At 39.3% G+C, this 25,036-nt stretch overlaps 1 protein-coding gene across 23 annotated transcripts in view; it reads left to right on the forward strand.

Annotated features, from left to right (window-relative positions):
* The window catches only part of BBX (BBX high mobility group box domain containing), a 137,281-nt gene that overhangs the window by 92,296 nt on the left and 19,949 nt on the right, over positions 1-25,036 (forward strand). For 20 of the 23 annotated variants that reach the window (XM_038159253.1, XM_038159319.1, XM_038159361.1 and 17 more), the window contains 7 exons: positions 2,297-2,377; positions 4,568-4,651; positions 9,968-10,048; positions 13,327-13,407; positions 15,579-16,494; positions 17,385-17,523; positions 20,638-20,786. In XM_038159253.1, coding sequence (XP_038015181.1) covers positions 2,297-2,377; positions 4,568-4,651; positions 9,968-10,048; positions 13,327-13,407; positions 15,579-16,494; positions 17,385-17,523; positions 20,638-20,786 — 1,531 coding nt within the window. The remainder of the gene's footprint in view (positions 1-2,296; positions 2,378-4,567; positions 4,652-9,967; positions 10,049-13,326; positions 13,408-15,578; positions 16,495-17,384; positions 17,524-20,637; positions 20,787-25,036) is intronic. The other 3 variants (XM_038159172.1, XM_038159354.1, XM_038159181.1) reach the window with 2 other exon arrangements.

Genomic DNA, 25,036 nt, shown 5'->3' on the forward strand with positions numbered 1-25,036 from the left:
GTGCAGCTCAAGAGAAGGCTTGGAGGAAGAGATGGGATGTTGAGGACATTTTATTGGAGCAGGAAATGAGATGTACAAAATGGCACTATCTGTGCATCTGTTCCTTCTGGTAATTATTTTAATGCTTTGGTCAGGTTCAACCTAGCAAATGGTAGAAGTCCTGGAGATAGTAAGTTTCCCACAGGTCAGGAATGTCTGGGGAGTGGCAGAGTAGAAGAAACCAGCTCTAATTAGTGCTCTGCTAAGTAAAAGCAACAGCATTACCTTTTTAAAGAGTAGCAGGAATTTATAGGAAAAACATTGTGGTTCCAAGCACAAAACAGTCTCCACTGAGTTACTGAGCACCAGCAATCTGTCCTCTACACACAAACCTGTAGAAACCTGGGCTTCGCACCTCCCACAGTAAGTAGTTCTGGTACCACCAGATGTACAAGCTGTGCCCAGCCCCCAGCACATGGCCTCTGAGACAGGGAGAAGGCTCATCCTGAGTGTCTGACAGCACCTGTGTTTTGGGGGCTGAGCCCAGATAACCCCTCTTGGAAGGGCAGTGCCACTCCAGCACAGTGCTCCTGGGGTCCATGGCTCAATGGCTTCAAACTCAGAGCTAAGCGGTATAAGGCAGCTGGTTGAACTGCAGAAAATATGGGAAACAAGTCCAGTATTTGGTTATTCTTTTAAGAATCCCACCAGTGCAGTGGCCTAAAATAACCAAATGTGAATGCTCAGACGTGCAAGCAGCAACCTTACAGATTTGCACCTCAGCAGAGTCTCCGACCTTCAGAGATGGGTCTCTCAAAAGCAGCCAGATACTTTTCTCGTAGTAGTCCAGACCACTGTTGAGGCACAGACATCTTAAACAGACTGTACAGAAACATGATAAAAGTCAGTAATAAACATTATATCAGTGAAAACAGTAGCACAACCTACTAAAAGGGCAGAAGACAGGCATTAAAAATACATTCTTTGTGGTCCTTTGGGTTGCTGTACTCCCATAGTACGCCGATAAAACATCCTGCTCAGTGTTTAACTGGAGTCACTGTTGCTGATCGGGTTTATAACAGGGAAGAAACAAGTTTGTTTGTATAGGTAAGGAAATTGTCGCGTTGGTGAATTTCCCCTTGTCCTCTGGATTGCTGCACTTGGATTTTGTGTTTCCAGGGAAGCGTGCGTAGCAGATTCCTGAAGGCAAATGCTGCTGTTGCTATTGCAGTGCTTCAGAATCTCGGACAAACAGCAGCAGGGCAAGGTGCACGTGCTGTGGGGCTTTGTGCTTACTAACAGCAGGTGCAGTCAGTAGCTAAATCTCACATTCTTTCACCAATAAAAGCTGTTGATTTGCTTGTTTAGGTAATTAATAAGAAAAAGCCCCACATTTATTTTTTAATTTGTTACGTAAACTGAAATTTTGAGGGGAAAAAAGTGGTTAAGGAAAAAATATCCATCCTGTTACATTTTATAAAATCTTACAAAGCCTCCTTCCTTTATTTCTTACAAGCCATTTTACATACCTTATTTTAATCTAACAGTACTTCATTCTCCTAGGAGTTACACATGTAAATCTTTTACACTCAAATGTGACACTTAATGAATGTATGATATTTGATACCATTCCTTTACGGAGTAATGCTTAATTAACACATTTCTAGCTAATAAGAATACCATGGCTAAGACCTGTGTTAATTCGAATAAGGCTTTTGGTTTTGAACAGTCATTTGTTTGTATTTTGTTTTCAGTTATAATGACTTTCTTGCACTGCTTCTCAAAAGCACCACTAAAATGTATGTTTAGGTACATGATTTGAGAAATTTTAGGCTTGTGCTACCTTTATCTACTTATTTTCATGCTGTTATGATTGGAGATTATTTTTCTAATTTTTATTTCCGTCATTAACTGTGTCTTCAGAATAGTTTTTTTACCTTCTGTGTAATCTTACTCAGAATTATAGCACAAATTACAGATATATCAGTGTTGATAGCATCACCAATACAAGACAGTTACGTGTGTAGTCCAGTATAATTCACTGAGTATTCTATTGTATAAAACTATTCTGACAAGTTCAGAATCGTAAAAGGAGAATAAAAGCCTGGTATTTTTGTAGTCTTTTTTTCTAGACGGTTTTCAAATACATTAAAATGGGCACTAAACAATGTTTTCATCTGTAAATATGATTTAATCTTTCCAGGACTGTGAAACATTAGCTTGTCTTTCTTCTCTTAAATGGTTTATCTTGCTCACTGTTGTTTTTAGCTTGATGGAAGCACCTTTGAGGTCCTACCCTGCCCTCTCCTTTTTTCAGGTTTCCTCCAGTACTTGCCAGTCTGATACATCTGATTCTACAGAATCCTGTCAAAAGTCATCATTGTTTCAGTTTGCAGAGGTGAGTTTCTTTAAAAAGGTTTTTTTTCCTAAGATATCCTTTTAAGAAGCATCTGATGTCCAGCTGAAAGAAAAATCTAATGTCTTTAAGTAAAATTGATGCTTTTATTTGTTCCCTCATTTTTGGGTTTATGCTGTTGAATCATTTATCAGGTTGGTAAGACTTGAAGTGCAAGAGAGTGTGTTTAGAATCCTGGTGGAAACCCAGGTGCAATAATGGAGCTGAGGTTTAAGCTGTAATTTGGAGATATGTCATTCCTGCACTTAGTTTTAAACTAGAGCCTTATTAACTAAGGTTTTAACATGTATTTGGGAGTTTCTAATCTAGTGTGGCTGCTTTAGTCATTGGCTCCATCAAAAATCATTCTAGTTCTTGAATCTCCAAAATTTTCTTCTAGAACCACCAAACAGCTCTATAAAGTGTGCTTTAATTTTGCAGTGTACAATTTTTGTCAACCTTTTTTTTTTGTCAACTACTCCAGTTATTGCTAGAAGTGCAACTGTGGTATGTGTGTGTTGTCGTTCTTTTTCTTTGAAGAGTTTCATCCAAGTTTTAATGGGTTTCATAGATACAAGTAACATGACAAAAATGAGATTGCAAGGAACTCTAGCCCTCTGCAAACATCATTTGTTTCTTGAAATAGTCATAATACCTGATGCAGAAATACTTAGTTGTACAGATACTAATTTTACAAGACACTGGGTAGTTTTTAAGTAAGTGTATATGGAAAGAAATTTTGTCGTAGTGAGGGCTTTCTATTACCTGCATTCACAGCAGCTGTGAATCTGACATATGTGTCTTTATTACCCATTGCCTTGTGCACTTTCATAATCCTCCCTAAAAGATCATCACTTTGGGAGTAGATACATTGCAATCCTAGCATACAAGAAATTGGACTTCTTTTTCAGTTGGTATTTTAACATCAGTGCACAAGCCCTTGAATTCCAGCTTAAGATCTGATTCTTTCAAATGTATTAGAAGTAAATTGGAGCACTGATCCTTTATTTCTGATTAAAGATAATGGCCAGAGTGAAATAGATAACCTGAAATTAGGCTCTTAAACAGCCTGCTGGCTTTTCTTGTTAGGAAGAGGAAATGCCTGGTGTGCCAGCAATGAAAAGCAATACTTAGATGCTTCTTAGAATTGGTTAGTTCCAGTATCACTTATGACACTTCTGTGGTAATGATTCAACATCCATCTTCCTATATTTCTGAGATGCTTCTGTGTGCTTATACTGTCACTAGAGCAATGTCTTGTATTGAATTTCACTGCTGAATCTTTTAAAGAGTAAGCCAAATACCAGCTCACCTAATTGTTTCAGTTCATTTTACAGTGCTGAAGGAGAGCAGTGCTAGACTCGTGTGGTAGTAGGCAGAAATTGTGTGCTGCCAGATATGCCCTTGTTACGGGTTTCTGACCTCAGGCTTTTCCTTACCCACTGAAGAAAATTTTTAGTGGGTGCCAGGAAACAAGCTCACCTGCTCTGCTAAAACATGTGGTTTAGAACTAGCCTACTGATGATCACTAATTAGAAATGCAAATCAGCTAGTCTTATTTTTCAAGGATGTTAAACATCCTGTAGAGAGGATGCACCTAACCAGTGCATGGTAGGTATGTGTGTCAGTGGCAAAATAATTGATACTTGTAGTGAAGTCTAACATTAATCAGAGGTATAATTTGCAACAAAATTAATTGACATAAGTTAAACAGTATGAAATGCAGTTACCTTAGTGTGTGGGATAGATCTAGTATCTCAAAATACCTGTGCACATTGTGTTTCTGTCCGCACTTACCTTCTGTACTAAGTAGCAATTTGTGGTCTGTCATCACCACCATTCATCTCAGGTCTTCCACTGAACTGTGAAATACAATACAGTGTTAAATATTTGTTGCTAACCCTTCTTTGATATATCAGCAGGCAAAGAAAAGCCCTTCAAAAAAAGTTTGTTTTGTAGATCCTAGGAAGGATTTTCCTTCTGAAAAGTAATTCAAGATTACCATTTCACAGATCACCTGGTAATGTGTTTCCTGGAAAGCAGATACTGTTTGTTCTTAGGGTGTGTTGGGACTCGTTTGCATACTCGGGAGTATCAGGAATCTTTTTATGACAGCTTATAAATTTAGCATGTTGAAGTGTAATACTTAAACTGAACAGTTAGGTAATACGAGCATAATTGTTTTCCTGACAGATCTCTTCCAACACGTCGTTGCAGCCTGGAGTCCTGGGGGCAGTAAAACAAACGGAGGAATCTGCATTGTTTCAGTTTGCTGAGGTACAATGGCTGAATGTGGTGGGGGAGGATGGGAGGAAGCAAGGAACCGGCAAGGGTTGCCAGTGAATGATGGAGCACCCTGTCTTATCAGAGATTCCCATCAGGAGATGTATATCTTTCTGGTAGTATTGTGTTAAGAAAACCATGGGGTAAATAACCAGTGACTGGATGAGATGTTGGCCAGTTCTACCAGCTGAGAGATACTGGGCTTGTGAACATTACCCAGCCTTCTGTACCCAAAGGATCACTGCAGACTTCCTATCCAAATGGCCTTTTAGTTTACATCTAGGAAAACAGCAATTCAAAGACATTCTGAAATGACACTGCACTGCCTGTGGAAGAGGCTGCAGCAAGGCAGAATGGTGATTGCCCTAGAGGCAGGAATCATTTGGAGAATCCTTGCAGGTCAAAGGAAGTTTATCACAACAGCCACAAGGATATTTAACAGCATCAGTTAGGTGGTGACTTATCAAGCCTATCAGTTCCCATAAGTATGTGGCCTTTCTGTCTTCCTCCACATATTGAAGATTTGGAGTTTGTGAAATGCTGCTTTTAGGAATTTCTTCTCCCATGTGTTGAGTGTGCCTCTGTGAATTGACTTTATACACATTTACTCTTCTTGCCCATTTGGGGGAGTCTGATTCTGCTTGCAGAATCATTTAAGCCGTAGGTGCATTTTGTGTATGCCTGAAAAGGCTGGGATTGGAGCTGGTGCTATTGCAGTGGAGCATAAAGAGATTAAAAGATACCCTCATTGTTATTCTGTGTGTCACACACTTCCTTCTGTGAAATGTTGAGCTAATTGTCTGCTATGTTTTTTTAGCTTGGCTGGAAATGGGCCTTGGTGTTTTTCTTAGGAGGGCCAAGGAAGACAAATCAATTTACTGATTCAGTAAATACCTGGCTGCAAACAATCCTATAAAAGATACAATACAGTTAATATCTCTAATCATGAAGGTGTTTTCAAATATACCACAGCTTTGAAACTTAGAAGTCAATTTGCAAAGCTCTTTTGAGAAAATTAGTGGAATTGAGCAGGATGAAACTATGTGCTGTAGACTTTTAAACCAAATTTAAAGATACAAACTGGAGAACACTTCTTGTTAATTTTATTGGAAAATACTGGAATAATACTGCAAGTGAATCTGCTAACTTAGTTGCAAAAATCTCAGTCATTCTGGGTATCTGCAGAGTTGAACAGAGTATGTATTGCATTTAGTACGATATTCTTAAATTGTCACATAAAACCTGGCTTAGCCATACTCTCAGAATTTCACAGAACCTAAGACCATTTCCTCTCCTAATTGAACAAACAAAATGACAAACCTGAAAATTGTCATACGGATGTGATAGTGCATTGAGTTGCATTCCACTATGCTGAGTGAGCTCCTTTGGCACATTGGAGTACACATATGAATCATCAAATGTTAGGTAGAAGAGAGTAATTAGGATTTACTTTTAGAGTCAGGGTTAATCTCTTTTTCTTGTAAAAATGTTTAAATGTGTGTGCGGTCTGGAGGGATTGGTTTTGTTCTGTTGCTGGAAATAGGAGACAGAAATCTGTAAAGACAAAAGAAAAAAAACTTTAAAACCCCACCTTGTTAGCCATAGTTATTCTTCCTGTGAAACCTTAATGACAGTGATGAACATCATTTTTAATCTATAGCAGTGGGAAAATGGTGTTTTTTCTAAGCTTGTAGCCTGATGATTTAATTTAGGTTGCTCCTGCTGAAAGTATTGAGCATTTTACAAAACCTCTTTAAGCTTTCTCCCCTGCTATTAAAGCTGCTTGTGCTCTTTCAGCTATGAGGGCTTTCATTTGCACAGGCTGTCTTTGTGAATTTTGGCAATAGTCCTGTTCCTCACTGTGCCACTTCTTACTGCATCTTGTCTATATGAACGCATTACTGCATTTAGAGAACTAAATTATGGCAAGCAGTTTGCAGTGGGCTGCTGTCAGCAATGTACAGTGCTACAAAAGAAAAAGGAGAAGGAAAGAAAGTAGTTATTTAACCAGTAGCCAAGTAGACCTGTGAAGAAATGTGAAGTGTGCTCTGGTCTGATGTGCCTGGAGACTTCTGGCAGCCATCCCAGCTCACTTTTGGTTCTGGCTGAGTGTTCCTCATATGTTGCCTTTCTCTTCACTGCCCTTGCAGCAGGGTGAGTAAGAGTGCCTCTTTGTGAAGACAGCGATCCCATTGAGTAGGTTTGTCATTTAAAACAGATACCTTTACCCCAGGAGTACAAGTGCCCTGTCACTCAGAAACAGCTCATTATGTGTAGAGTAGTAGCAAGGGATTCTTTTTGTCTTTACAGCCTCAGTTAGTCTTTCATAGCCCAAGTGCTGTAGTTGTCAATTAAAGCTGTTCAGGATATGCCTAATGAGGCCTGCCCAGTGACTTGCCACAACAGATGATGAAAATCCTGGAAGCAAGACTTCATTTGGTTCTGTAGGTGCACAGGCAAGTGCCTTGGAGGTCTTCAAAGATGATGTGACATCCTCATAAGAGCTTTTTGAAGTTTGGATTGTTCTCAAGTTATGCTTTTGGCTTTCTCATTCTTCTGGCCTTGCAAGTAGTTGGCCCTGCTTTTGTCCTTCTCCTTTGAACCTGTATGGAAAGACTGATTTCTGAGCAGTGGGCTGTGTTCCTTAGGGCAGTGGCTGTTTGCAGGCTGTCTCTGTCCCCTTCCTTGCCATGAGTGGGAAGCAAAGCAGATGGGACCCCTTGCTCTCTTGGGCTTACTGGATCTGTGTTTGGCAAATGTGAACAGATAGTGGTGATTGCTTCCTTGAAAGATGAGTACCTCTTGGATTTACTTTCCTAAACTCTCATTCATCATTAAAGAAAAGGCTTCTGGGGTATGGAAGCAAAAGAATTGCTAGTTCAATCATCTTAAAAATAATGAATCCACAACCACCAAACTCTTTGCTTTCAGCAGCCTTTCTAAATTTTTTCTCAAAGTGATTTAATTTTAAAAAAAACAAACAAACAAAAATCGAGTCACATGCACTATGCAACAAGGTGGATTTTTTTTTTTGCTAGTCCAGCATGTTACTTTCATTTAATGAAAAAAGCATAACTCAGGATGATTTTGTCCATGCTGCATTCTCACATACTCACTTTGAGAAGGTTTCCTCTCTGTTTATTTCTGTGCAGAACAGGAAGTTTAAATCCAAAACCTTTGGTCAAAATACCCTGAAATTTGGAGAGTAAAAACTAGTGAGTGTTTTCTCTTCCAGCTTCCATATGTAAAGCTGTAATCTTCCCAGGTGAAGAAAAATGTATTTGCTGTTTGCCCACATACTAAAATTATTAAATGATTGTGTTGGAATTAAATGCATGTTCTAGGAGGAAGATGAAAAAGTAGTTCCAGCTTCTTTTGCAAACTAAAATGTAATATAATAGCTGAAGTCCCACCTGTATTATAATAAAATACAGTAACTTGATTCTAATGATCCTCCAGTTAAACCTCTACACAAGTAAAGGGCTGTTTCTGGTTGTAGTACTAGAGGTTCTGATTATCCTTAAGACAGGGAATGGGGTCTGTAATCTCACTGAGAGCTGATTGATCAGCCATTCTTTTCCTTCTGATATCTGGCCAGTAACTTCATCAGAATGAGTTACATGCTTCTGTCACTTGCTGTTTGTTTTCTTAGCTCTTTAAAGGTTGAGTTTGTTGGGGTTTTTTTTTTTTTCTGATATGAAATGTCTGCTTCCTCTCTTTCTTTTAGTACTATAAAGATCTCACATTTTGTTAGGAATACCTATTGTCTTGTCAAAATTTCTTTACTCTTTCCTCACTTTCTACATCAGGAGGCAATATATGCCTGCATATTCTCAAGTTATATTCAGTGTGTGTGGGTGTTGTTCTATACTTTTTCTGCCATTCATGTTATGAGGAAAAAAAAATCATTGAGATGAGCATTTGTTAAAATAGATAAAAAGTTGAAGTGCAGTGTACAAAATCACTTAGTCAAGTCCTGAATCCTGAGCAGGTTCACTGAACTGTCTCAAAGCAAAACTCGGATGTTGAAATATTTCAGTTTAATTTTAAAAATTACTGTTAGTGCGCATTTGAGTATTATTCGCTGTACTTTAATAGCTTTAAGTGAAATGGATGCCCAGATTTTGGTGGAGGAGGATGTGGTGGGGAGTGTAGTAATAAATTCTTTGACAGTTAATTGAAAGATAAATTCTTCAAATAGCCTAGTTCAAAAGAAATGATTAATTACAAGGAGAAAGGCAAACATGATAATTTTTGCATCTGGAGGATCATAGAACCATAGGATGGTTTAATTTGGAAGGGACCATAAAACTCACCTTGTTCTAACCCCCCTGCTGCATGCAGGGGCACCTTCCACTCAGTGAGGTTTCTCAAAGCCCCATCCAGCCTGGCCCTGAACGCCAGCCTCTCTGGGCCACCAGTTCCAGTGCCTCACTGCCCTCAGGGTTAAGAATTTTTCATAACATCTGCTGTTAACATGCCCTCTTTCGCCTTAAAACCACTGACCTGGTCCTGTCACTACCTGCATAACCATGGTCCTAAGTGTGATTTTTGTGGTGAGTGAGATACCATAAAAACACCGATGATTTTGTCCCAAGGCTTTTAAAGGCTTCTAAGTCAAATACTCCCATGCAATGCCATGCCAAAAAAGGTCACATATCAGAAAAGTCTTGCATTTCTGAATTCATAATGCTGCACTGGAAAGCAGGTCTGAAAAAAATTGGCTGTAAAAGTAATTCCCTAAAGTGGTAATGGTAGTTACTTACTTACCAGAGGTGCTGGCCCACCAACAGCTCTTTGGAAGGCTAGATTTAATCTCCAGACATAGGTTTTCGGGTTTTTTTCATAACTGAAGAAAGTGAAACAAGAACTCTCTGTGAGGACAGATGGTCCTCTTTTATGTCTAAATAATGGGAAATACTGCCCACACCTTCTAGGAGAATTTTATTTTACCTTAAAAACTAATAGGACATATTTTTAAGCAACAGGTATGATTTGTTCACTTGGTCACATAAAACGGATGTAAAACACACAGCATGACAGAATATTAGCTGTGGACACTACAAACATAGAGTATCCATGAGCACAATCTAAGGAAGGAATGTGGTATATGCTTGTATTCTCCTGTTGTCTGCATATTTGTTAAGTGTTTCTTGGGTGGAGTTGCCTGTCTGAAGTAGGGCCTTTTGCCAGAAAGAACTAAAATTAAATGATTTAACTCATCTCTTATTTTCCATTCTTTCCCTCCCCCCTTTCTGTCTCTCCTGTGTGCCACTGAAATATTTTCTCCTCTGTTCATTTGTAACCTAGATCTCATCAAATACTTCCCAGTTGCCAAGCCCTGAGCCAGTAAAGCACTGTGGGAAGTCGGCACTCTTCCAGTTGGCAGAGGTAAAGTTACACTCACTAGTGTCAGAAGGGGAGAATGTGTACAATTTTTCCGCAAAAAAATGTATGAATTGTTTAAGGTTTGCTCTACTATCAAATTTGGTGTTTCCAGAAACATAGATTAGTAAATAATGACATACCAAGAGAAGTAGGCAGTGGCTGTGGTCCCAGGGACCTAGTCTTTTTAGACACTTGTGAATGTGCTTATTTTCTTAAGAGACAGCACAGAAAGTTACACTTCTTTTTAGGAAAGTTAGCTTTATAACAATAATAAAAACAATGCTCAGGAGAGCAGCAAAGACAGGAGATAACAGTATTCTTAATGAGGAGCTGGATACCAGGATTAAAAAAAAAATAAAGCTTTAGTGATGATGATTGGAAGGTGTATTGCTTAATCGGGGACTGAGAATAGGAAAAGAAGAATAGACTTTGAGGTCATCAGGAATCTGTATGAAGAGTTGGAAATCGATGCAGTGTATTAAATTCTGAAATTGGCAGCTATCTGCAGTAATCAAGAATGCTGGGTCAGGTTCCTCAAAGTCCTAGAAATTCTCTGTAGTCTTAAGTATAACCTTGTTGAGGTCTTCTTTTTGATATGGATGATTCACTCAAAAATCTCTGAGATTTGATGTGCAGATGCTATTCTTTGTGATGATTGAAAGATGAAGATACATGCTATATTCCAGACAAATAAGGGAGTATGCTAGCACATTATTGTACACTTTTTTGTTGGTTTTTGTTGTGGTGTTTTAGTTTTTTATTTCAAATTCACCCTATTTCAGTAAGGAAAATGGTTCTCTGGATCCTGTCTAGTTGCAGCCAGCCCTATATTCTTGCTGGTGAGATCAGTCCCTCTCATGAAAAAGGCAGAGGTTGGAAGCATTGAAGTGAAAGTATTTCATGTCTTGTTCTATGGATAGTCTTGCAAGACTGTGGCTTTATTGGAACTCATATGAGTGGAAGAAAATCTGCCTTACTATACAGGCAGTCTCTGGCAGTAGTAGAGTTTGTGGCTATGTGCTCTATGCCAGCAGTGCCTGTGCAAGGGTGATTACACCCAACTGGGATCAGGGATCCATAAGGGTATTTGGCTGTTACAGCTCTGGGCTGCAATATTTACTTAGGAACACCAGAATTTTCTAACATGGCCTTTAACAGGACCACAGTAGGCTGAGTAGTGCTGTTCTGGAGTAAGGATTATTGCCATGTGCAGCTTGATTTTTTAGTAGTCAGCATTAGAAGTTGTGATGTGACTATGAAGCTTGTGAAGCCCTAATTTAGTAGAAGGACAGATGCTTGTCCATAGGAGTGCACAGTTTGTACTGCAGGTGGCAAAAAAAGTGAAGCTAAGTCTGGCAGCATGACGTTGTATGTTGGACAGGTTTCCGTGATCTCTCAGTGATTGCTCAGATGGTGTCCTGCAAGCTTAATTTAATGCACAAAATGGATGTTAAAGGCTCTGATTCAAACAGGGAAAAACACAGCAGATGTGCTAGGCACATCCTCCATGTCTCTAGCTCTTGTCGGATATCAGTGCTATTGATTTTTTTTTTCTTCTTTTTTTCTCAGTTTTGGAGGTCTCTAATGTTGGATCATAGTTGAATAAATGATAGGTGAGAGATTCAGCTTACATTTTCAGATAGCAGTTCAGTCCTTGGTTTGCAGCATCCCAAATAAACTATGTTCATTATCACCTCGAGGGTGTCTTAGGTTTGCAAGTAGATTAGGCAGCTGTGCTATGCTGCTGTAACTCCAAATTACAGATGCTGTGCGCTGGAGGGGTCTACTGTTGCCATGCTGCTGGCATGGCAAGTGTCTGGTGCGTGGGAGGCTGTCTTCTTCAGCATACCACACTGCTCTGCTCCTCCTTCATCTCTTTGCTACGGAGATAAAATTATTCAATCTTCTTTTTGTTTCCCCCTCTTCCCTATCCCTTCCTTTTTGATATTTCACAATATTTCACAGATGGTGATAACAATAAAATGCAGAAGGGGATTTAATTATTTTCTAAAACTTCTGAGGATTTCTAAGTTTCTAAAAATGATTGGAGCTACTCAGCATTCTGAAGCCGTGGGAGGCTGTTGCTGTTCAGCTCTGCTGAGTCCCTTGCTGTCTTTAACCTTCAGTGCAGAGGCACAAGAGTGAAGGGAGGCAGTGCAGGAGTGGAGCATCACCTCACCAAGGCAAGGAGGCCACTGAACAACACTAACAGAACCTGACTGTCAGCAGCATGTGGAGGCCTGAGCTCTGATGGTCAGAGCTTGGGAAGGCTGTGAAGAGCTTCACCTTCCAGGAGATGTAGAGACAGTGTTGGTTTTTGTTTATTTCCTTTATGGCAGTGACAGGCCAAATTCTGCAATCGACTTTGTAGGCCCATGTTGGTTGAGAGCAATGAAAACTCTGGCAGGGACAGGGAGAGACAAAAGGGTGTAAATGCTTTGGTTCCCCTGTCCCTTATAACCTCACTTTCTTATGCAGCCTAAAGAAGGAGGTATAAGAAACCCACAAGCCTGGTCTGAGATGATGGGATAGGTCCTTAAAAATACAACATTTTCTTCACACTAGTGGCCAGTCCTGATACTGATACTTTAAAGTTGTTTAGAAAAAGATCATTTCCTTGCACCTAGCTCAAAACTGATACAAAACACTCAAAAGTACTGAAGAGGATCATGGCCTGATACAGGAAAAAGATTTTGGAGGATAATCAGCTACATGCTTGCATGACAGCCTCCTTTTAGAGGAATACTAAAGATTGCCAAAGGCTTGAGGGCTTCTACTTAACTTTAGATTCAGAGTATCTCTTTTATATAAGTCCTATAGAACACCAAAAGGTAATATCATAACCTGAAAGAAATAGCCTCCTTTACCTGTGATAATGAAATAATTAAACATTTTGGAATCCAGTGTCCTGCTAAGCCTTTAAAAACACCACCAGCCGGGTTGCATGCTGGTGTAGATTGTTTAACTGCTGGAGTCAGTTCCTGTGTGAGAGAGCATGTGTTTCAGTTCACCCTGTTCCTCAAAGGGAGTCCTGACAAGAAAAGCCCCAAATATGCAAGTATTGTTTAGTGTACAGTGGCGTTATCCACCAGAGCAGTGTTGGAGTGGGCATTTATTCATACCAGCATACACAGATCTACACTTCTTTTTTAGTATATAATCTTATGAATGAATTTTGGGAAGGGGGGAAACAATCCATTGATAAGCTGTGTCATAAACATAAAAGAATTGGTAGTGATCAAAGAATGTTCTATTTGTGTTGATTTTTTTTCTCTCCATAGATTTCTTCAAGTACATCCCATTCAGGGCCTTCTGATGTAACGAAACCATGTGGAGCATCAGCATTATTTCAGCTGGCAGAGGTAATACTAAAGCACCGGTGACTAATTGCCCCAGGTGCAGTGGGGTGGAGAAGTTAAAGCTATTGATTGCCGAAGTCTGCAAGGCAGAACAGTGATACTGTATAATTGCACCACTACCTATAGAACCATAAATTATCATGGTTCAGATGCCACAAGTCAAGATTTCCCCAGATTAGCCATCAGCTTAGAGGTTTCTAAGAGTCTGGTGCAGCTGAGAAGTACCACCAGTTCCTGGTGGCAAAGGGACTTGGTTGCAACTGAACTTGATTCAGTTTCTTAATTTAGGCTTTGAGGTCTTAGGGCTTAGCTGAGGGACACAAAATAGTTGAGAGAGAGGACTGAATGATCGTGTTATAAAATTCAGGCATTGCCATTACAAATTCATGTTAATGGTCATGAGCTGTGTTCATTTATTTTTGTTTTTCATGCCCATTTTATTTTTCAGGTGAACTAACAGGTCAATAATTTACATAGAAGATCTGCTGTGGTACTCTCAGCAGATCTTCCTTCTGGGAGCAATTAAAACCAATGGCACTTTATTGAAATTTTGCCTTTTTTGTTTCTAAACACTTTTTTTAAGCTTTTGCAGTCTTGAAGATTGTTAAAATACAAGCTTATTTGCTGACAAATCAGATGTCAATTTTTTTGTAGCCACATCTGTAGCTCTGTACTGCTGGCTACTGCAGAAGAAGCAAATGTATAAAAGGAAAAAAATCCATTGGCTGTGGGATGTATGTTGAATTGACAAAATATTATTAGTTCAGTGAGCTCCATCTTAAAGATTGAGCTTTAGCTTTTGAAAATCACAGACTATGCTTAACATTGCAGTGTAGTAAAAAAGTCACAGAAGTACCTTTGTACCAAGAACCCACATTAGCACAGTTGTGGAGTTCTCCTTTGCCTAGTCTAACCTGCTTCCCAATAGATATTGTGTGTTGCCCAAGCTCTGGTGCTTTACAGTGCTCAGCCCAGCTTGTCCTGAACCAGGTCAGTGATTTCTATCTTGTGCAGCAAGAATTTTAGAAATCTGCTACAAAAAACATCCCAATCGTTGGTGTTATGTTCTTACATAAATTGGTATGAGAGGCTTTTTTAGTTTGCAAGGAAAGAAAGCCTTGCCAATTTGAGAAATCTAAAATGGACTTAAAGAGAACCCATGTGTCTCGGGGAGGTACATCCATACTGACCACATGGCCTGTGGGCTGAGCTGCGGAAACCTTCTGATGTCTGGTTCAAAGCAAGCCTCTTCCATCTGGTTTTGCTCCAGGTGACTGGTTGGCATTTGTTCTAAAAACAAAACTGCACCAGGAATTCAGCTTGGGGGCTTTGAGAGAGGACAGTAAGAACAAAGCATGTCTTCCCAAGGGCTGTTGGTTGGTGCTGTGAAGGACAACCTTCTGTAGATGTGTCTGCATAGCTTACAGGTGATCCAAAACAGAGAGAATCTCCTAAGTCAGTGCTGCAGAAACATGGCAGTTTGAGGACTTTCTGACAGCTCTTTTCCTGAATATCAATATTCCTCAGATAGTATAAGGATTTTTGTTTCCATTAGTGTTATCTCCAGGAGGAGATAACCATGGCAACCACTGCTGCCTTGCAATTCTTTGCAAAATAAGTCTGTGACATGAGAAGAAAGATTTGGAAGGCTTTTGTATTACCTTCCAAATTATTTCTTACATTCAAGTAAAAGAAAATAACCTTAGTTAGGGAGATTGAGTAAACATTTTTTCCCTCCCTCCTTCAAGGCTGTTTGGAAAACAGAGAAAGGAATTGTATTAGGGACATTTGAAAGTTGAATAGGGAATGGATGTGAGATTCCAAGTAGATTGTCTGTGGCAGTAGTCAGAGATAACTCTGTTCTGTTGCATTTCAGATATTCTGAAAATCTGTCTAATAGTGGGTTTCCAGACGATATAAAGAGCCTTAAAGGAAACACCACTGAGATCAGTTGGAGTCTTTTTCTGTTAGAGCAATGAACCTACCAGCCTTATTCTAGCACTTAGCCCTCATCCCATTGCATCAGTTTCAGCATGTCTTCAGCCTGTTTGCACAGTTTGCTTTCCTAAACTAAAATGCCAGAGAGATTCCCTGTTAAATGCACCTGTTAGTATAAGTAAGTCATGTTAACAGTTGATGTTTTTTTCATGGGACTATTTTTAAACTTATTTTAGATGTGCCTTGCTTCAGAAGGAGTAAAAGTTAAAGAACCTGGGAAAACAAAAGTGGAAGCACTGGAAGATGAGGAAGGGGAAGTTTCAGAGGACATGGAAGTAGAACTGGAGAAAACAACAGCAAAAGACTCCAGTAATAGAAAAGTAGAACAATCAGAGATAGAAAAAATGCAAAACCCAAATGAAACAAAAGCTGAGGAATCAGAAACTGCAAAATGCAGAGATTTTACTAGTCTTGCAATGGAAAACAGTACTTTTGAGAGAAAGGATAACACAAAGGATCACATGTGCCGTTCTCCAGAGCTTTTCATGAGTGACGTGACTATCCTTGGGCTAAAGCCAGAAAAGATAAAGAAGAAAAAGAAAAAAAGTAAGTTGGACCGGCACACAAATGAAAAATCCACCCCCAAAAAATCTTGTAAAAAGAGGCAGTCCTCCGAGTCGGACATTGAAAGTGTAATGTACACAATTGAAGCCGTGGCCAAGGGGGACTGGGGTGCTGAAAGACTTGCAGATACTCCCCGCAAAAAAAACCGCCCTGTCTCAAATGTGAAGGGAAGCATTTTGGATACAAAATCACCAAAGAAAAAAGTGAAATCGAAAGAAAAGAAAACATCAAAGGAGAAACCAATGGAGACCACCAAAGAATCCAAGCCTCCCGATTTCCTTAGTATTGAAGCCGGCAAGGAAGTACCGTGTGAGGCTTCTGATGACATTAAAGTGGAACCACTGACCCCAACAGAGGAGGTGGTACCCCAAAGCTTACCAGAACAGCTCAAAACTGAGGACAGTGACTGTGTTAAAAAGATAGAAACCTGTGGCTCCAGGAAATCGGAGAGATCTTGCAAAGGTGCTCTTTATAAAACTCTGGTGTCAGAGGGCATGCTCACATCTCTGCGCGCTAATGTGGACAGAGGTGGGTGGCTTTGAGTGTTTTGTTTACAGCATGAACTGCAAAAGACTGCCTGGAGTGGAAGGAAAAGCAAAAATCCATGTTTAAGCTGGAGTTTGAGCAGTGTGCAGTGGGAATATTGTGTCTGGCCACCTGAGATGTTAGGGACAGGTGGAGTGGCTGGGCTCCCTGTTCCAGGGCAGGTCTTTTCAAGTCTTGCAATGTGTGTTTCTGCTTACCTCACAAACTCCTAACTGCTCTATTTTCATCTTTCATGATCTGCGTTTTAACTTCTTGACTGAAGGCTTTGTTGTTTAATTTGTCGGCCTGCTGGTAGATGTGTGCAGGACTTGTGATATATGTAACCCCAAACAATTACCTTGTTTGTATATACTCAATTCTTGTGGTTGTGAGCATAGTTCTCAATCCTGCAAGAAGCAAATGTGTTCTGGTTTTTGCTTTGGTTGTTAGTTTTGCTGTAGGCAGTAAGTGAGAACCCTTTATCTTGTGGAAGGGTGAATTTGAGATAATATCTAGAAGCTTTCAGTGAAATGTCTGGAAGTGTATTTTTCCTACTGGTAGATTTATATGTTTAATTAGAACAGTCAGAAAAGAAAAAATATGTTTGTAATTTAGGGAAGCTTATTACTGTATATCTCTTCATCTCTTTCTTCTTTATACCTTAAGAGATCACAACTTTTGAGATAGTCCAGGAAAAGACAGGAGAGAGGATGCAGAATAGTTGTCAATATCATCATTGCCCAGTTTAAAATGAAAAATGTTTTGTAACTGCCTTAAAGAAGGTCAGGCTTCCTAAGTTACCGTACTGCCTGGGTACACAAGTTTCTTCTGAGTTTACTTCGTTTTAGAACATTTTTCTAAAGATGAGAAACAATTTTCTGCCTTCATCACAGGAAAAAGAAGCTCAGGAAAAGGTAACTCCTCAGATCATGAAGGATGCTGGAATGAAGAAATATGGGCCTTTTCCCCAAGTGGGACAAGTGGGAACAAAAAACTGAAAAAGACTAAGCCAAAGGAAGAGTTTGTTTTTGGGTAAGTTGTGGCTTACCACTGTTTGATGTTTTAGTTAGGTCAGCCTAATAATTTAAGAGTGAGTCCTCCTCACTGCAGCTGAGTGACCTGCATCTAACACACAAATAATCACAAATCCAAAAATTAAAAACCCTGCGGAACTGAGTCATGCTCTAAATACCTGTTATTTATATAGCAAAGTACTTCCTTTGAGATCTTTCCAGGTTTACACCACTGTATGTGAATTTGAATGCTGTTATTTGCTCAGTTCTAAACAAACCACATAGTATTTACCTGCTCAAAAAGTAGTGAAGAGGGTTACTTGTATTTTCAGAGTACTTTGCAAGAACTATATTAAGTTCTTTGTAGGTGTTCAATCATCACAAACCAGATTAGACTAGAAAGAATAGATCTCTTTGCCCACTTGGAGAGATTGCTTATAGAGGAATAGTAAACAATGTTCTTATATTGAGAAATAGTTATGATAAATATGTCATTTTTCTGTTGTAGAGAAAAGATAGTTAAACTGTTTATGTCCACCATGATGAAATGAAATATATCTTAAAAGCAATTAATGAGTATAGATGCATCAAAATTCAGCAAGGCTGCATAGAATTACTTTTCTAGTATACAAGTAATGATTTTTGTCAGAGTATTACAGATTTATTTAGTTAAATCTGGGTTGCTATTCATGCTTGCAAATTCCTTCGGATGGGAAAATGTATTTAAACGGGGGAGTTTTTCCATATTTCATGCTTAAAATTGTTATATGTTTGGTTTTGCAGGTTTGCAGTACCCTTTTCACAACCTAGTTTATGTGACATCTAATTGCAGCTCGCTTTCAGCAAAGATATTAAATCAGTGGGAATCCCCAAGTCTTGTTTATTAGAATAGTTAAGAAAAAATGGAACTCTGTATTTTTAGAGCTTTTGTATAAGTTTTGGAAATATTTTAAGTTGAAAGATTGAAAACTTTTCCCACATGGAAAAGTAATGGTGGGAAAACTTATCACATCTTGTGGCATAAAAAAAGTAGTTGTAAATTATTTATTCAAAGAGTACCTAGGAAAATTGTCTAAATCATTCATTCAATGCTGCCCTCATTAGTTAGCTGGATGAGAAAATACGTATTTTCCAATCTCTCATCTTTATTCAGTTGCATTATTAATGAATATTATTTAGTGAACTCTCTAAAGGCAGACTTAAGAATTTGTGAAGCATAAGTGCTGGAGAAGGTATCCCGTATCCCTTTTCATTGCATTACCTGATCTTCTGGCTACTTGAAGAGCTGGTTTTACCTCTGCCTGCTCCACTTAACTCCCTCTGCTCCCTTCAGCATCACATTTCAGCCTCATTTTGTACATGCATTCGTGAAAGGGGCCTCACCCCTTCAGAATTACATCATTTTCATAATTTTCCTTGTGTCCTACCTTCCCCATCAGCAGCTTACCATTTCCCTGATGGTCTGGGTCAGGTGTGCTTTCCCCACTCCTTTGCCAAGCAGGGCTCTACCTGCCTGTATCTCCTGGCAGGACTAGGCTGTGCAGCATGAGCACCTCAGCTCACCTACACCTGTCTAACCAAGCTTCTGAGAGGCTCTTTAAATGCATGACAGTTTGGATTATTTTTTATTTCTTTAAATAATTAATCACTGACATAGAGATAGCAGCACTCCCCATTGCCTGCCTGTATGTCACACAAGTTATAAATTACTAGCCAGGATGGCAGCTCATCCACTGTCAAATGAAGTTTGGCCTTCCCAATTAGAGCTGCTGCCCCTCACATGCTCTTGGGACAGGAGCTGAGGCAGGTGGGAACAGACAGTGGGAGAGGAGCTGAGAGCAGAAAATCAGATGGTTTTGTGGTTGTCAGGGAACATCTGTGTGGAAGAGAAAAAGGTAACAGTACCAAGCACTACTGATGTAAGAGACCTTTGTGATTTAAAACCAAAATAAAACATGTGTACACAAACAAACAAATCCCACCATGCACCTGGTCTGCAAAGAGCCAAGGCTGTATTTTAAGATGGAAAATTGCTTCCTGAGAGAAGTAATAATTACAGAGAAAAAATGAGGTATCTTCCTGTGTACCAAAGCTTTCAGAATGCAATTTGTTGGAAGTGCTGCTTCAGAAAGCATAGAGAAGTACCATGTTTCTTGGGATGCTTCCAAGTGTATAAAGGGCCATCCTTCCAACAGTCATGCCAGCTTCTGTCAAGCTGAGGTTTTTCATAGCAAGGAGAATTAAAAACAAGTGGAAGATGTCATTGTTCCTCTATCATTGACAGTGCTATTTATAACCTGCCTAACTGTGTGCTTGCCTTTTACTAAAACACAATTTCTACTTCTGCCTGGCTGCAAAGATTTGCAGGAACAGAGTGCTTATGCGAGCCAGTGTAGTCATTACAGCTGGTAATACTCTGCCATCCTCTCTTGGGTGCTTTATTTTCTTCTGGCTGTTAGGAACAATCATACCTTATCTGTGGATTTCTTGAGTTGTAGTTAATCTGCTGACAGTCATTCAGGTTAGGCTGCAGTATGAGATGTGTTGGCTTTCATGAAGGCATAAGCTAGTAGCATTTTTCATCTCACAGCAAATGAAATACGAGGGGAGAAAATCTAATCACCCAGAACAAATACAAAACTAATTCCCACCCCAATGCTTCATGTTCCAGAGTATCCACAGAAGATTGATTAGTTTGACATTCTTCTTCTGGTTTCACCAGAATTAAATGCTGTTTTCATTCTGGTGTAAGAACTTTTATGTGAAGTCATTTTATTGGTTTTACTGTCTTTGTTCATTCCCCTCACAGAACAGACAAATCTCTTGTATGAATCTGTGCAGCAAACAGAGCTAAATGTCACCAGTATGACATTGATTTTTTTTTCTGATTTTAACATATGCTACTAAGGTAATCAATTTGCACTGTTACAAATGCAGAAGCAGAAATGTACATTCTCATTCCAGAGTTGGATTACTATATACTGATTTGGTGTTTACAGTGTGTGAACTTACCTGATTTCCCCCTCTCTCTGTGTAGAAAGGTGTGTGTGTATACACAGACATGCTCTTAAACAATATCATTTTTCTCCAGAAAGAGTTACATTTAATTTGAATGGTTTTGTTTCCCATTTAGCTTAGCAAAATTGGAAGAAGAATTTGCAAAGAAATTCAACAGCCTTCCTCAATACAGTCCTATTACCTTTGACAGGAAAAATTCAGCTGTTTCGAGGAAAAAGCGAAAGATTGGAAGCGGCTCATGTGAAATACCAAAATCCAACAAAGGTAAGTTGTCAAGTGCAGGAACTTCTTAAACAACGGCAGTGCTGTAACAAGCTCAGGAATTTATACATTCTTACTTTACTGTTACCTGTGGAAAGTCTGAAGTCAAAGCGTTACCTAGCACTGAAGTTAGTTGCTTCTCATCTAGTTTAGTTTTCAGGCTGATTGTTTTCACTCTTGATTCCTGGTTTTCATGATAAGTAGAACTGGGTAGAGTTTCTACATGAAATGTGTTTCTCATAGCAAGAAAGGCTTTCAAAAACATAAGTATTTGTGAGGTAAGTGAATTTGACATGTTTTCCCAGGAGAAAATGGGGAAAAAAGGGCATATGATCAAAGGTTACATTTTCTAAGTTTAGTTTTAATTTCACTGTAATTTTAGTGTCTGTAACCTAAAACATAAGATACCAGAGGTGTCTGAATGAAACATCTGGAACTTTTCTTCTATCAAGATTTCTTCTATAGTTCTGTCATATGTTTTGAGCAAAAATGCCCTGATGTGATTAAAAAAAAAATTGGAGCACATGAAAACCAATTCCAATACCCAGCTCCATTGCTGAGGCTCATGGAGGGAGAAACTCATGACGCCCTTGGTTTTTTTTTTTATATAGGAAACCTGTGACACGGAGGTGGTAGAGAAGTGACGAAGTGGTAGGGAAAAACTACTTTTATACTGTGGCAGAAATACTGATGCAAATATACAGTATAGAAGCACCACAAAATGAAGGAATTATATAGCAGTAATTCCACGAGACAAAAGGATGCTCAAAAGGATCCTCATCAGGCACAGTTTGTAATGTGAAGTTGGTTTTCTTTTCTGCAACTATGGTAGTTCCACTGAGTGACAGATTTTAAGATCTAATACGGCTGTTTTAGCCAAGTGACCCTGGATTAGATCTATGCCTTTTGAATGCTTCACAAATAATCACATTACGGTGTGCAGGGTTGAACAGCTGTTCTTTTCTAGTACATGCCAGTTTTGGTATTGATTTTTATAATTAGATGTGGAACAGCCACTTTGCAAAATTAGGCTTGTGCTAACACCAAGCCAGTTCTGACTTCAGCTGCCTTTAATTTTGTTTTATGGTATGTATTTGCCAGAACTTCTTAAATGAGCATGAATGAATTGCTTTACAGCATGATAACACACTGGTAATTAAGCAACATCTGTTGGGAAGAAAACCTCCTCAACTACAGTGATCTAGCAATTGAAGTTGTAGTAGCAGCTCACTGGATTTCTCACTACAGTATGTACCTGTTCAGGTGTCTGTATATTTAAAAATTCTGCAGGCCCTGTGTTGTTTGGGAATGGTGGACTAGAATTCTGCCTCAAGCCAGGTAGCCCAGAACTGCATTCTGCTTTTGGATAGGCTCTTACAGGAGAGTTTAGTTTTTATATTTGTTAGCATCACTTAAAAAGCTTTGGAATATATTCGGCCTTGTCTCAAGGGAAGGTCAAAAATGTAACTGCAGGCTGGTTACAAGCCTGATATGAGTAGCTTTGGCACAGCCCTGCAGAGACAGTCATGGAGCATTTGCCTCTGGCTGACAATAAGGGCTCTTTAAATTAAGCCAGCTGACTTTGCACTGAGCAGATGGCAAACAGTCACATGAACTTTTCCACCATCTGAGCTGTGGGGTTGCAACAAGCAGCCCAGGGGCAGGAATATCGGATAGTAACACTGCTCCTTCTATAGTGAACATCTAGCCACAGCCCTAAACTAAACCAGACAGACCTAGTGATACCTGCTCCTAATTCCAGTGAATGTTGAATTCACACACTTAAGCTGGGTAAGCTGACAGTTTTGTGGCAGTCGTTCCAACTCCCTGAAGAGCAAGGTTTAGTCAGCTCTCAAAAGGTAGTTGAAAAACTTTCCAGCAAACCATTTTTCTTCTGGAAAAGAGGGACTGCTAAAAAGTAAATATTTGATGGCAGTAGGTCAATTTAAAATGTGTTTTATTTTCTTAGGATGTGTAAAACTAGGATGTGAGTTGTGGATTTGAAATTATCTGACCTAAAAGTGAATACAGGCGAGCTTACTAGCTTGGTAAGGTTTATTCCAGTTGAGTCAAACATTTATTAAGCTGAATCCTTAATTTAATTTGTGATGTACTGATAGTCTATTGAGCCTCATTGTGCTGTTGTCTGGTGAAGTGTGATGAATATAAAGACTCGTAGAGAACCCTGGCTTCCAAAAGTGTAGCACAAGCAGATCTGTGTGCTAGGCTACTGCAAGTACTGCAGGAAATGAAACTGGCGTATCATACAAAATAATAGAGCTTGGTTTAGTGTGGTTGTAGGTCTTTTAAATTGTCCTGCTTTTTTACGCCATTAGAATTAAACAAAAGTAGCATTTTTCTGCAATAAGCGTGAACCATGAAAGGTCAGTATAATCTTATGGGTGTGACTGTGTGGGAATGTGGGAGACCTTAACTTCTCACTGCTCTGCATTACTGTTTTGTCTTGAGCTGTTTCTGCTGTGTGGCTTTTCCTTGGGTGTGTCTCTGCCAGGTAATTAGAAGAGCTGATCAGCACAAATAGTGTCTACAAGTGTTTTCAGCCTCTGGTTGTTTACAAATAACAGATAAAAATCAGTAGGGATATGTTTAAGTAAACACTCCTTGAAATGATGTGCTGCTTTTTTTGAAGGAGTGTGTGCAGGATCATAAACTATCATTTTCACTCAGCACATAACTACTTAATTTTTGAAGTCTGCAGTGTCTACTGAACATTGAAAATTTAGAAAATATGTTGGAGTGCCGCACTCTAAACCTTCCTCAGGATGTTGGGTGAATAAAAACGGAAAAATGTTTTTGTTTTTTGGGTTTGGGGTGTTTCTCTGCACCCCACCCCCAACTGTAACTGTATGCTTTAATAAGTTTTATTTTGTGCTGGATTGATTCTCTATCAAATATCATTAGCCTATACCTATGACAAGCTTGATCCGCTACCTAACCACACAGCCAGATTTGTCAGGATGTTTTCCTGCTCTGGAAAATCAGTAGGGCAGTGCCCACTGACTACATCTGTTTTGTTTGTCATGTCCAGTCCACACTTCAGCCAGTTCTTTCACATAAAAGCACCTGAGGAACCCTGTAACATGAAAGCTGTTTCACATCCACATGTATGAAGGAAAATTTCAACCTTTTCTTAAATGAGAGGCACTTTTTTCCCCCAGAATTTCCAAATTATCTAAATTCTGCTCCCACTGAAATGATTTGGAGTCTTTCTTCAATGGGAATAGGACTGAACAGGCTATAAAGCTTTATCAAAATCCACATTAAGCGTTCTGAACTGGGAGTGTGCACATACAATAATAATGTCACAAAATGGCTGAAGAATACAGCTATACTGACATTTACTAGAGCTGTGACTGTTTCCTTTTTTTTTTTTTCTTCTTTCCAGTGGCATATGTGCCAAATCATCCCACCATGCAGGAGTCAGCTGTCTGCATTGAGTCACTCATCTGCTTGTATGCAAAAGTGAGCAACAGGCAGAGTCATTATTTTTGCTTTGTACTTTGAAGAAATGCTCACTTATACACCAAGCACTGCACTAAAGCTTTCATTTTGGGAAGGCAAAGAGGGAAATGCACAGTGTGCTTTTATTTGGGGAAGAGATTGTCTAATTTTTTTTTTTTTTTTACTTTTTTGTCTGTGGCCTCTAGGACTAGTAATAAAACATCAGCTTAAAACGGATGCTGCTTTGTGGCATTCCTCTTGGTCTTAGCTCTGGGGTTTTTTTGGCTCGGTTCAAAGCATTCAGATGCTTGGAGATTTCATGCTGTAGTGTTCCAAGGATCATGACCTAAAAATACAGTGCCTTCCTCGGAGAGATGCAGAAATGCACAAACTGTTTGTCCTGATTTTGTTAGGATCTTATTGAAATGTCCTCTATTTGATCAGATCCTTTAAAACAGGGAACTTTTTGAGAGCAAAGGGGGCCTATGCCCAGAAATTGCAGTTATGGTTCATTTTCTTGCCTGCTGCTTCCCCAGGCAGCTGCCTCTGGCCATAGCAAGTATTCCCAGGAAGAATCCCTACTGCCCTCAGTGAGCTCTATGGACAAGCCAGGGATTAAATCCTGTGGCAATTTCTGAAGTGCTAGGGAGAGGAATAACCATATAGAATATTTCCAACAGAGCAAGATTAGTAGATGGCTGTATAACAATGTCAGGTAAACTAAAATGAAAAGATTTTTTTCAGTTTTGTATAGGAAATCGCATCTAGGATCTGTTGCCTAACAGCAAGAG

Source organism: Motacilla alba, chromosome 1, assembly GCF_015832195.1.
Source record: "Motacilla alba alba isolate MOTALB_02 chromosome 1, Motacilla_alba_V1.0_pri, whole genome shotgun sequence".
NCBI lineage: Eukaryota > Metazoa > Chordata > Aves > Passeriformes > Motacillidae > Motacilla > Motacilla alba.